This window comes from Poecile atricapillus, chromosome 14 (genome assembly GCF_030490865.1).
Source record: "Poecile atricapillus isolate bPoeAtr1 chromosome 14, bPoeAtr1.hap1, whole genome shotgun sequence".
Classification (NCBI taxonomy): domain Eukaryota; kingdom Metazoa; phylum Chordata; class Aves; order Passeriformes; family Paridae; genus Poecile; species Poecile atricapillus.
The window spans coordinates 3749954-3763689 of NC_081262.1; the positions used below are offsets into that span (position 1 = coordinate 3749954).

General features: G+C 43.2%; 1 protein-coding gene across 2 annotated transcripts in view; it reads right to left on the reverse strand.

The window, feature by feature from the left end:
- The window catches only part of GTF3C1 (general transcription factor IIIC subunit 1), a 38053-nt gene that overhangs the window by 5908 nt on the left and 18409 nt on the right, over window positions 1-13736 (reverse strand). The window contains exons 19-32 of one of the 2 annotated variants that reach the window (XM_058849250.1): window positions 13375-13552; window positions 12841-12976; window positions 11689-11824; window positions 9849-9930; window positions 9028-9213; window positions 8394-8551; window positions 8138-8280; window positions 7871-7952; window positions 6613-6725; window positions 5623-5685; window positions 4991-5084; window positions 3955-4127; window positions 3152-3436; window positions 938-1191 (exon numbers count right to left, since the gene is read on the reverse strand). In XM_058849250.1, the coding sequence (XP_058705233.1) occupies window positions 938-1191; window positions 3152-3436; window positions 3955-4127; window positions 4991-5084; window positions 5623-5685; window positions 6613-6725; window positions 7871-7952; window positions 8138-8280; window positions 8394-8551; window positions 9028-9213; window positions 9849-9930; window positions 11689-11824; window positions 12841-12976; window positions 13375-13552 (2083 nt within the window). Of the gene's footprint in view, window positions 1-937; window positions 1192-3151; window positions 3437-3954; window positions 4128-4990; window positions 5085-5622; window positions 5686-6612; window positions 6726-7870; window positions 7953-8137; window positions 8281-8393; window positions 8552-9027; window positions 9214-9848; window positions 9931-11688; window positions 11828-12840; window positions 12977-13374; window positions 13553-13736 lie in introns of both variants that reach the window. The other variant, XM_058849249.1, reaches the window with a different exon arrangement.

The window sequence follows — 13736 nt, forward strand, 5'->3', positions numbered from 1 at the left end:
CTACCACTTGACAATGCTTTAGACAATGAGTTCAACAAAGCATCTCTGTGTTCAGTGGCAGGTGCAGCACTGCCCCAAAGTGACCCCCCTGTACAGAGTATCCACAACTGAAGCCATGTAACCCCTATCCCAGTCCTGCCTGATGAGGGTGCAGCTCTGGCACTGCTCTTCTGCTCCCTTCCCTTTTCCCTGCAGGCCTCTGGAACTTTCAGGGCAGCTGCCAAGGGAAAATGGGCTCAGCTGTAATGAGCAGTCAGCTCAGCACAGCTGGAGGGCACAAGAGGCAGCAGAGACAAGAGAAAGAATTTCTGTTTTACCTCTGTCACAACAGCAATGGAAAATGGGGAGGGCAGCACCAGGCCATTTCAGCTGAAGAGCTCAAGGCTCTTGGATGCAAATGGATACATTTGCATTATAGCTGAAAACAAGAGTTCTTTAAGAAGGGGCTCTGCTGGTGAACTGCACACAGTCAAGCTCTATCATAAAAATGTTTAAATTACTGAGGTAAGAGGACAGATATTGGACACCACTATTTTAGCACTTGCATGCATGAGACAAGTTAAATGAGAATTTCCATTCAAGGAGCTCTGAAAGATTTTCTTTTCTCTTTACAGAAGAGAAAGCCTGTGTGACATCATATGGTATTTTAAGTTGTTGAAGGGACTCAAAAATCTCCTGGAGAGGGGTAACAGGGCAGAGGACAGATTACAGTAACAGTTTAACACAACATGAAACAGAGACAAGGTCTTGTTACCAACAAAAGCCTAAGTCTGCCATCTGTTTTAAATCAGGAGAGAAAGCCTTACAAACTTGATGTGTAATGGAAACAGAATGTTCCTGTTAGGGGGTTTTGTTTAAATCAATTCCTCAGCAGGTGAGTTCACCATCTCTCCTGCTCCAAGCCACTTCTGTGCACTTTAGGCCAAACAGAACTAACCTGGAGAGCTGAGCCTTCCTGGGATGGGGGTACATCTGAGCCTGACCTTCACCTGGCAGGAGTTGACCACGATGTTGTCACTGGGGCTCAGGTTGCGTGTGCTGACAATGCCAGGGGAGTAGTAACCTCTCATCAGTAAATAATTGGTGTGAGAGGCTTGGCGAGGTTTCACTTCGATTCTGCGTTTGCCTCCAGAGCTGTCATCCAAGTCATCATCGTCATCATCGTCATCCTCAAGTCCTTCTTTTCCCAAGCTACAGCAAACACAGGAGGTTGGATTTGTTGGTTTTTTTCCCAAAAAGAAAAAAGTGATTCATGACACTGAGCAGAGCAAGGACACGGTGCTCCTGCACTCTGGGCTTCAGTCCTGCACAGCTGGGGTGGTGTCCACACCAGGCTGATTTAGAGCATTGAGAACAAGAACTACAGAAAAGGGAACACACTAAAGCTCCCTGGGAAAGGAAACTCTCTCTTTTTTTTGCAAATGTGTTGAACTGAACCCAAAATATCTCAGCTTCCAGTGCTGAAGCTCTTTGGTTCAGCAGATGCTTCATCTTGAGGGAACATCTGTGAGACATGAGAGCACGAGGGATGTTGCAGGATGGGGCAGACTGTTTACTTTTCAGGTGAAAGGAGGAGAGACAGTTACAGATTTCAGTTACTTTAAAAAATAATAATTAAAAAACCACCAAAAACCAAACTGCAGACCTCCTCCAAGTCAAGGAAAGAACAGAAGTAGCAGACAGGATGGATTCCCAGACACAAACTTCGTCACACCAACACTATTCCAGGACATGGTAAGAGCCACTATGTATAAAGCTGAAGGCTCTGAACAACCTGACCTAACTCTGAAGTCGCCTCTGTTTTAAGCAGGTTATGTTAGGGACAATGAAAGGTAACTTCCAGTCATTTCTAAGATGAGATAGACCTTAAGTACATTCTTTTAAAACACACTTAAAATTGAAAGGGAACACATTATTTAGAATAAATAGTGAGTGCACAACTCAAGATGCCCCTACTCAGCAATGGGACCAGTCCAGGGCTCAGTGGATTTTTGTTAATGACCTGGCTGATGAAACAGCTCATTCAGCTTGTACAGGATCACCCAGCTGAGGACATTGCAAGTATATGAGAAGCTGGGATTTGTATTCAGAATATCTCCAGCACACTGGAGAATCAGCCTGGAAAAGAGCAGGGAGTAATTCCCTATGACAAATACATGTTATTTATGTTACAGTACTCTGCACCTGTCCCTCCACACAGAGAGGGAACAATTAACCAGATAAAGGAAAAGCAGCTTGTTAGGTGAGTCACAGGAATTATAAGCTGTGCATGGATCACTGCACTGGGGAGTTTTGGCTGCTATTTTTTTGGCAAGGCCACGGCCCTTCAGAATCCTGGGATGCATTAGCAGGTGTTTCACCTATATAACACGATGGAATTGGCACAGAGCTGCCAGCAAGAGCAAGACATTTGTTTTTTGACATCACAATTCAGTGCAGAAGAAAATAATGAGAAAGACAGAGAACTGGGTAACGTGAATAAAGTGAAGGAACTGAAGCTGCTCATTCTAGTGAACAGCACACTATGGGAGAGGGACCACAATGACAATCCTCAAGTAGGTACTAAACTGCTCTAAAGAGAAAGAGAACAAAGTGTTTTCCATGTGTATTCACAATAGGAAGCAGCAGGTCAAATTACTAAGAGATTGTAGCTGCACTTTTAAGAAAGCACATAATGACTGTAAGGAAAAGGGCTCCCAGGCTCCCACTGCCTGGGGACAGTTTCAGTTCATGCCATTGCTGCAGGCTTACAGGAAAATGAAATCCAAGAGGAGACAGTGCACAGAAGCACTGCTGTGTGAGAGGTTCCACTGATAAAGCTGAAACCTTGTTACCAACCCTCTCAGTCTGTGACATGCCAAGGCACAAAGCTGATGAAAATGCTCCTGTAGCAGCCAGTGCTCTCCTTTCCATGTCAGCTCTGATGGCACTGAAGTGCCAAGCAATTGAAATGTCGCATGTGAAGGCAAACGCAGCCCAGGGTTATAATGACAGCCACTAACTTAAGTGCCATTAAGTCTCCTCAGAAATAAAAATCTAAACAATAGCACAGTAAAAACGCCACAGTGCAGTGCAACAAATGCTAATTCGTGTCCAATTTCATCTAAGTTATCCCCAAACTGTATTATCTAATGCAAATAACAGCATTTACCTTTTTATCACTTCATTTTCCACCATAGAGCTGTCCACCACAATGATCTGCTCTGGGATTCTCACATTCACAGCCACCAGTCCCAGGGAGAACAGGGAAAGCATGGCCACACACTGGCCACCAGGGCCATCCATGGGAAATGCCACCATGTCTTCTGATGATGCATTTTCTTCATCTTTAAATGTGAAGTTGTGTGGCTGGTCTGATTTTTCAGCATCCTTGAGCTTCTCCAGGAACTGGAAGGACTCTGTACAAATGGTACTGGGGAAGCGCCACGTAAAAACTCTGCACAAACCACAAAGAAGCACAAATCCTTCAAAATTTGCTCTGAGTTTTACAATTATGGTAGTGCAAAGGAGCCAAACAATTGAAGTTTCATGCTAGAGCTGGTGACCAAGCACCTTACACACCTGCTTTCACTCTTTTACTATTTCCAGAACATTAGGTGTTTATGTACTGTGTAAAGGTCAGGTAGCATACAGCAAATAAAAAGCAAAGATATCATCTGCTGCTTCACAGGAATGCTAAAGAAATCTTCCCACCACATTACAACTGTGGTGCTGCATCTCCTCCCCTCTCCATGTGTCTCTGAAATCCTGCCCAGCTCTTGGCTCTATTCCCTCAGTGCCCTGATTGCTCCCCACCTAAGGACTGACTGATGTCAGCTTCACCTTCACCTTCCTCTGCAGCCTCAGCTGAAGGTTCCTCGCTCCAGACACTTCTCATGTGCTGTCACCTCCATGCCACGCTGGGGTAGACGTTTTCCCTTGCTCCAAGCCCAGCAGTGTCCCCCTGCCACCCACCTGTAGTAGCTCTGGGACAGCTGGTAGGACATGGGCGCGAAGGGCAGAGCGCGGCTCTTCTTGGGCCCCAGCGTGTGGTTGACCCTGCGCCGGTTCACCAGGCTCCTGCTCTGGCACTCCAGGAAAGCCTTCACCAGGATGTCATCCCGGTACTCCCGGTACAGCCGGAACGTCTGTATGAAGCCAGAAGGAAAATTATCCTTAAAAGTTCACTTCACTCCTCTGCTCCTTGTATGGCCTTTCAGACTTGCCATGGTAAATGCCAATTAAATTAATTAAATACTACACAATGTTTGATACTCAAAATGGGATTGGGCTCCCACTGGAATTATAGATGTGAAAAATGCTCCTCTGCCACATATTTTGGTAAATTCTTCCCCTCATTTCAGCAGAAACACTTGGCTCTGTGGGCTTGGCTATCCAGGTTCCACTCTTGTTTATGAGATGTTAAACTCCCTTTGAACTTTGACCTTACTTAAGCACTTGACTGATTGATGATCTCTTTTTGTAGACCCCAAGGCTCCCCTGGAGAGGCCCCCCCAACACCAGTGTCAACTGGGTATTAGAATTTTTTTTGGTGATATCTCCTCCAGAACATTCCAGCTGCTCAGGTGGGCACTAAAGCATGGTACAGCTTGAGCCACTGGAAGTGATGTGGAGCTTATTTCATGTGGTTTTAGGGGATTGTTTCAACCTCACATCTTGCAATCTCATACTCAGAGAGAAAACAACAAACTGAAAATCTTCCTACAATATATAATTTCCTAAAAGCAGAATACTCCCCACATAAAGGATACAAATCCAAGTTTCTGTGTTTCTTTTCTCCCATTTGAAAAGTGAATGTGCCAAGGGAGGAGAAACTTTAGGGTTGTATGACCACATGTGGATGTGGCACTTGGGGACATGGTTTAGTGGTGGCCTTGACAGTGCTGGGCTGATGGTTGGACTTGATGATCCTAAAGGCCTTTTCCAACCTAAACAATTCCAGGATTCTAGGAGCAGTGAAGTTTGGTCCAGACACTCGCCTGAAACATACCTGAAATGATTGGCAAGATTCCATCTGGTGATCTGAGAGTGCCAGTGTGCTCTGAATCAGATTCTGCAGCACTAGAAAATGAATATCATAAATACTGAAAGAAAAAAGAAAGAAGAGAAAAACATTTATTCCTGGTGATTTTTGAACATGAGGTACTTATTAAACCAGCACAATAATATACAAACTCCATCACCTGCTTCTGAAATAGAAGCATAGAGGCACGAGATCCTACAGCTCATTCATGTAAAGGAATCTGTTAAAAGATTCTGTTAAAATCTGTTAAAAGGTTTCCCCCACCTTCCACCCTGAAGTTTTGGATCAGTCCAGATAATCTGACACAAAGCTTCCCTGATAACATCTCCTCCTCTTAAGATACAACACCCATACAGAAAATGTACACTGTTGTCCCCGTGATAAAATAATTTTGAGGTCATCTCTGTTATCATTTTATCTACCAAATCTCTGTCAGAGGCCCCTGCAGTCTGTTCAAAGTATTTTTCTGTTAATAAATTTATACACTGCAACAAACAGATGAAAACACTGAATTAGGACACTCTTTATATGACTCCCACAGATGGGAAGGGCTGATGTGGCCTGGTTCTAATGAGGAAAGTGGTGCTACTGCTACTCACCTGCTCAGATTATCCTCTTTTGTGCTTTGATTTGTGTCTTCTCCAATTGCCAGCACTCGAAATCTAGTTTAGGGAAGGGAGAGGAGAACATTAGAACCAGATTTTCTGTGATTTTCTGTTATTTTGCATCAGCCATGAAGCCCAGAGGCTGATGAGCACAACTGCTAATGAGGCAAGTGCTGGGCCAGCCCGGGGGACTGTCTGCTCCAGCAGCCCTCAGCACAAGGGTCAGACAGGAAAAGAACTGTCCAGATCCATCTCCACTCAAATATCTGTTGACAAGGAGATAAAACAATGGACAGGAGATGGTTTCAGCACTGAAAGGATTTGTCATTTTATGGAGGTTTTGGACTTCCAGTTACTGCCAGCAGCACTTTTTGCTGTAATGCACAGCTCTTCCCAAAATAAGAAAAACTACAAAGGTGCTAAATTTATTATCATAAAATGGTCTGAGACACAATTCTTCCACGCTGCTCTTCAAGTGTTAATCATCATGAAAAAGCTTAACAACCTGGAGCTGGAGAACGCTGTACAAGGCTGAGTGCTCTTCCTTATCAATACTTTTAGCAGCACTGAGATGACTCAGCTGAGCAACCAGCTACAATTTGTGATATAAAATGGGGCTAGTTAGTATGGAAAATGTTAGATTTCTATTGCAATGAGAAGTTACATCTGAGTAGTAACATCTCTAACACTAAGGCTGAGAACTTGACAATTTTAGAAAATCTGCTGTAGTGAATTTCTGGTTTAAAAGTCTTATTTAGCAAAAATCAGCAAAATTGTGCAAATAACTGAAAATCACTTATATGTATTCAGGAAGAGTGGATATGAAAGAAACACTGCTGGTTGTATTTAGTAAAACTTCATTTCTTACTAAGGGTACAAGTACAGCAGTCTAAATCATGCCCAGAGAAAACCCTGCTCTGAATTGCTGTCCTCTCTCACTGCCTCAGCCCATGTGCAGAGCCAAGAGCAGCATGATTGAAATACCTGGAAAAGAGCTCCTCCAGAGTGTCAGGAATCTCCAGTTTGGGATTCCTCAGGGTTGAGCTGAATTTCTCTTTCAGTCTTCCCACAAACTCTTTAAACTCCTTTGCACAAACCTTTGAAAAGAGGAGACAGAAATGTCATTAACCTCAATTTCTTAGAGTGGGAAAAACACCTCTACTTTTAAAGTGTGCATGAAATCCTTGTAGCAATAGCTGAATTCTGAAGTCAGAAGCAGTAAAACAGGCAAGGCAAAGCAGGGAAAAGCTCGTGCAGTTTGTGTTTGCTGATTCAGTGAACAGTTGCAGGTTCCATCTGTAATCAGCTCACAGCTACAAGCCAAGCACCATGAACATATGTTCTAAGACAATTTCCTGAATTAACAGCAAGATCTCTTGCTAGAGCTATGTTTAAGCTTCTGCTCAAGCCCTGCAGGCTGTTCCATGTCCTCCATGAAGTCTGTTTGCACAATCATGGCTTGGAGAACACCTGTTACATCAGAGGAATGTTCTCTGGAAATAAGTTTTTACTTCCTTCCAAAGCCAGACTCTGGGGATGGGACACACATTTATTTCAGTGATGTCTCATCAATGAACAACTGCTCTTCCTTTAAGCAACATGAATCTAACAACAGAACTGATGGGCTTTTCTGACAATGGTAGGAATTGTCATTCCTGGATAAAAATGATCTTGCTGTGACACTGTCCCAGTTCTGAGAAAATTCTCAAATTCAAAATGGAATTGTTTGCACTGAAAGTGTAAACAACTTTTCAATTTGAAATTATGGTTCATTTAAATGGAGAAAAAAAGAAATAAAATCTTTTGGTTGCTCAAATCAAGTATTATAAAATTTGTTTGTGCTCCTGCACTCATCCACAGAAGCTAAGGCGACATTTCGACACATAACTGGAATAAAAAATTAGAAATTACAGAGCAAAACCATTTTCTTGCTCAGATAACAATGTAGCTGAAAGGATAAAAAAAGTATCAGCAGATAGAGATGTTAGTCACGGATGTTTATAAACAAGCACATTGAAAACACAATGGTTGTTGCACAGGGGGCTGTTTATGTGCCTTTGGAAAGCTGCCCTGTGTCCACTTTACTCCCAAACCAACAATGATGCTGCATTTTTACTGTGATGCTATTTTAAAAATAGCTACAGGTTCAAGGGAGAGAAAAGAGATGAAATCACAGCGCAAGTACTCAGTAATCCAAACAGCATAAAGTACTCTATGAATTTTTGGAATACTTCCCTCCTACCTGTGGATCTTCATAGTTATTTTCTCTATTCATGAAATCGTCAATGAGGTCTTTATCTTGGTAAACCTCAGCAAGGCAGACTCTGCAAGGGATACAATTGAAGGTATGGCTCAGAGCTGAAATTTTCCCAGTTGAAAACAGATCTGACAGCAGCAGGTTGGAAACAAGATGGTATTTTTAAGTGTCAGAAAACAAAAGAAATATGTAGGAGGATCATGTCCCTTCAGGAGGATTTAGCTTCTATCTAGAACACAGAAAACTTCTTACTTGTAATTGAGGTAGGTCTGTGGGTTTCTGACAATGTAGCGGGCTCTCCGCCCCACGGAATGGGAGGTTTTATCCAGGGACTCCTCGAAGCTGGAGTGCATGAGGTCCCTCACCACCTGCCAGGGCACAAACGGCCCTTTCACCTGCGGGAGGAACAGAAGTGTCTGCGGTTCAAACTTGCTATGTGCACACAGACGCTGAGAGCAGGATGAAGCCCTGGCTGGTGAAATGTGTGTGCTCTGGGTGTGCTCAGCACCTTGGCATTGAGCACGTGGCTGGCAATCCTGCAGAGCATGAGCAGGCTGTCCTCCTGCACCGTCCAGGTCACGCGCAGCCGCGTCATCCTCAGCAGGGCGCTCTGGTCAGCCTTGTCATGGTAGCGCAGCCGTTTGCTTTTGTCTGCACAATCCTCTTCTGACAAAGCCAGGGAAACAAAAAAAGACATTTATCTCAGCACTTCATATTCTGATGAACTCAGAGGCTAAGCACCCAAGAATGAGAGATGAGCAGGGAAGGAAGTTGCAGTCTAAAAGTGAAATGCAGCAGTAGCTCTCCCAAGCATGAGAAAACAAACTTTAATTGGCAAACTTACAACCTAGGGCATCATTCCATGAGGAACCTTTAAGCCAGCAATCAAGAGCTGATCATGGATTGCAGGGAGCTGCACTGGCACAGACTCCATGAGGATTCCTCCAGCCTGTGCAGCTGTGGCTCACACACAGCTCATGGGCACAACGTGCTGCTGCTTCTCCCCAGGACAGCTGAGCTTCCTCACTGACAGAGGCAACCCACAGCCATGGTCAAATTGCCCTGTCCCACACCCTCTTTTCCAAAGCAGCTTCCTGCAGGTCCAAGCAGAGTAAAGAATGCTGCTTTTACCTGTCTCTTACCTTTCCTTTTCTTCTTTGTCTTCTTTCCAACATCTTTCTTAAGCCTCTTCCTCTTTTGGCTTTTTCCACCTCTCACTCGTTTCATTCGATCTTGGGTTGGTTCTTTAGTTATTTCAATACATTCCTCTTTCTGGATAAGTGACTCTGATCCTACCTTTGCTTCTCCCAAAATATTAATTTTGTTACCTAAAATGACAAATATTTACAGCAGTGGAGCTTTATAGCAATGGCATTCTACAATGTTAAGGTATAAAGATCAAATGACAAATTTCAGTAAATTAAAAGACAAATGTCCTCTCAGAATTGCTCTTTGTTAGTCTTATCATTTCATGCCCCTTCTCAGCAGTTCACAGAATAAATTCCTACATTAATGAGGAATCATCAAGTAATTAAGTCTAGTTTACAGTGCACAAACACAAGGGAACAGAGCTGAGGTTTTACATTCAACCTGAAGCATTTTCTGCTCCTTAGCTCAAACATTAGGCTGGACAACAGTGCTAAAAAACATTGGTCCCTCTGGACATTCTGCAAACTGCACATCAGAAATTACAAAGCTAGAAATTATTGTTCTATAAGAAGTTATTTACACATCTACTTTACAGCCCCAGAAGTATCCTAGATCATTGTAAGGAGACAGGACCAACCCATGTCATCAATAGGAGATAAAAAATTATTGTTCCATATAGCCAGTAATAGGGAATAAAATCATTTATCTGTTTTACTGTCCCAGAAGTATCTCAGATTACTGGAAGAACAACCCACACCCTTCATGCTGGGTTTGACAAAGGCAGGAGGGGCTGTGGCACAGTCTCAGGCCTTACCTCCAGTACTGAGTGACAAGGGATGTTTGGTGAGGAAGGTTTGGAGCCTCGCTGTCAGTCCATTTTCAGGAACTGTATTTTCCTAAGACAACACAGCTTTAAAAAAGGTGACATGCAAAAGGGGTGCACTGGTTTTAACAACAATCTACTTTTATAATCTGAGTAGTGTCAGAAGTAAGTTTTCAGTTTAAAGGAAAAGATCCCTGGCTACAACAAAGAACTAATTTGTATTATTACTACCACACATTAGAATGGCTTCAGAGCTTTTCTTAAATCACATTGAAATGACCACTAGACTGCAAAGGTTAGAAATCTCCTCAAGTTTAAAAGCAGTAATTACTAGAAAAGAAATGCTGCATTCTTTCATTGCTACAGAGGCCAAGCAGAGTTTTCTGTAAAACAGTATTTTTCCAAAGCATTTTACATTCCAAAGGAACTTCTGAAAAGCATAAAAACAAACCAAACACAAACACTGAGTAAATGCCCCCAATAGTACATTCTGCCCATCCTAAATCTGAACCTGAACCAACTGCAATGCACTGGGAGTTTTACCATTCCCTGCTAAACCCATTTCTCTTGTGTGGAGTTCACTGGGGGCAGAAGTTGGTCACAAGATATGGAGAGGAAAGCAGAGACCAAAGAGCTGCTGGAGGTTGTGTTACTGCTCAACAATGAGGTGACTGAACAGCAGACAGAATCAAGAGTGAAATGATCCTGCCTGAGGGAAATAAATTAGCAACTCTAATTTTATATCCACTGATAGGCTCTGACTTGTGCACTACTTAGGGGAGAGTAATTACAGGCAGTTCTGTGAAAGTCCCTGCTCAATGCCTGGTAATGGTGAAAAAGCAAAGGAAATGTATGGATTTCTTAGGGAAGTAAAGCAGCACTGAGCAGCTGTAAAAATCTGTGACTGCCAACAATCTTCAAGAGCTCTCAGATTGTATTTCCACCTTAAAAAGGACAAGCAGAACGATCACAGGTTAAAATAAAGGCAGCAAGAATGATTAAAGACAGGACAGTTCCATGCTGGGAATAGTAGATGTCAGTCTTAAAAAAAGGAGATGAGTATGAGAGACAGGAGAGATGGTTACAAAAATCCAGTGAAACAGTAAGAATAATGAAGAATGTGTTTTTCACAGCTTCCCTTAATTCTACAATTACTGGGAAGCTTAAGGCATCAAAAAGAAGTGGTGGCACATAGAAGGAATTTGAAACACTTTGCCAAAGGAGGCTAGGGATAGTAAAGACTTACATATGCACAAAAACCAGACAAATTAATGCTGAAAGAAAAAAGCTATTACTGCTTTGAAACATCAGCCCCAGATTTAGAATGGCCTTGAGCCAAAATTGCAGACAGCTAGGAGAGCATTCTGAGGAATTATCCCTTGCTCTTACAAGCTTCCATCAGAGACAAGACATCAGCCACAATTCTGATTTGCAATGTGTTGGGCTCATTTTTTTTTAATATTTATTTATTTTTTTCCTTGTGCATTTCCTTGTTTTGAATGTTTTGGTTTCCGTCTGACAACTTCTACATTGCAGAAAGGCAAGAGGAACCATTGAGTAGTGTAGACTGCTTGTTCATTGAAGTATTTCTCCTTTGGTTGAATGTCATAACAAATTCATTGTCAAATTCAGTTCTCAAATCAAATTTATGTCCAATTCTTTCATTCATTTCATCACCAAGATTTGAGAACATCTAGCACTCATTTTGTTCCAGTGGTGCAAACCCTTACTGAGAGCACGCAAACAGTAAGAATTTGGTGTCACTACCTCAACCTTAAGAACATAAACATTTGGAGAAGTCACTACAGTGTATAAATTTTAAAATACCCACCTTCCTGGTCTTGTTGATGATGTAGCTTGTCCAGATCCAATTGCGTTTCAGATGCCCATAGAAGCTGGAATCCAGACCTGCAGCTCCCAGCCCATCTCCAGGGATGGATCCATCATCAACCACCTCTCTGCTACCTCTGCTAGCAAGAGATAAAAAACCCTCAGGAATTATTTTGTACAGATTCCTTCTCAGTGCTCTTAACTGGTGTGTGTGTGTGCAATGTGAAATCCCCCACTGCCTTCCCAGTTTAGGGGGTAATATTACACCATCAGTTACATCCCTGAACTGTTTCTTTCTTAAAGATGTCGCAGTCATCCCCAGCCTAACTGCAAATAAACACCAGATATTCCATTTAAAAGATTTACTGACACATAAAGAGACCATATGCAGAAGTTCAAGCAAGGATCAGTGGAACTGAATCCCTCAACTCCATTATTTTTTTAAGCTAACTTGATATATCTACCTGCAACATGGAACTAACTGAAAATACTTTTAAACAGACTGTTTATTGAAACAGAATAGAATATTGACAGAGCTAAACCACAGTGAACAACACAATATGAAAAATGTAGCTGGGTTCTGCATAGCTGTCACAGGTTGTGAGCATGCAACCCTCCCAGGTATTCTGGGTGTGATTAGGCAGAAGATTAAATGCTCCAGAGATCACCTTCAGATCACAGTGCACATTAGAAATTAATCTGCAACCAATTACAGCTAAGTTAGCAGCACAAAGGGACAGGATTCAGAATGTGGCACTGGGGAGCTGCTGAAGCTACCTGAGATACCACGATATAAAGCACAGGAACAGAGAACCTTGAAATTTGTTATTCTTGGCATTCACTGTCTTTGGGAAGCATTCCCTCCCTCCCAGCTCTGGACTCCTCAGGACTCCTGCAACATGGATTTGTACTGCTCTGGAAGGAAATCCCAATCTGTTTATCCCTCCCTCCAGCACAACAACCTGCTTGGCAGCCAAGCTCCTGGGAACATGCAACACAACTACATCTCCTTTGACTCAGTTCAGTGCTGAACTCCACAGAACACCCAGCTGAGATGCTCAAGTCTCAAGGGCTTTTGCTCTTGAGTAACATCCTCAACACCTGCACAGTCCTTGCCCTGCTCAAGCAGCTCACAGGGGCCAAGGTGACCTACGTGGTGTATTCCATCATGGCACACTTTCGCTCCAGGTTGTGTTTGTTCACCGCTGACTCCTGCTCCTTTTCCACATCCAGGGCAGTCTCCTCCCCTGCAAGGTTGCTCCTCTTTGTCCGAGGACAGCGGACAACTCCTGGACAGACAAAGGGGTTTCACTCTCAGCATGGCAAATCAGAATTTTACTTATTTTCAATGCACCCTGCTTTGGCAAACTACTGCTCCCACACAGTACTGCCATTTTTACCCCTTCCCAATACAACATGCCTGCCTCTCACAGAGAGGAGCTACTGTCAACTTTGACACTTCCAACAGGGCAGCAATGCTTTGCCATGAACACAAGTGGATCACAACTTCATAGAATTATACAGACACAGCTCCCAACTTTTTTTTTTTTGTGTTCGCACAGGACAACATTCCAAAACAGCAGAAGTGAAAAAATAGAGCCTGGCTCAAGTTTTACGAGGGGAAGAGGACCTGTGGTGTGCCCAGAAAGGGCAGTGAGGGTGCTCAGGAAGTCCAATTGTGCCATACCCAGGGGTGTGTTCAGGCAGACACACTGCAGATCAAACCAGAAGTTCTCCACGTCCTGCAGGGTGTTGAGGACGTACCAGCGCCGCTCAAAGGGGCGGCTGCTCTGTGCCAGGTTGTAGTGCAGGTCACAGATGGTGGTGTCCACAATCACAGCATTTCTCTTCATGTACACAAACACCTGCCAGACACAGCACAGCTTGGGCTGTAAACATCACTGAAACTGCCTAATTAATAGAACACACCGTCAGGTCAGGACTGGACAGTTTCTGTCTTCGCTGTTTTTAGCCTCTGCTCTGACAGTGGCCACACCCATTCCCACACTATTGCACTGTATTCCCAAATTACCTTGACAGCAATCCAGA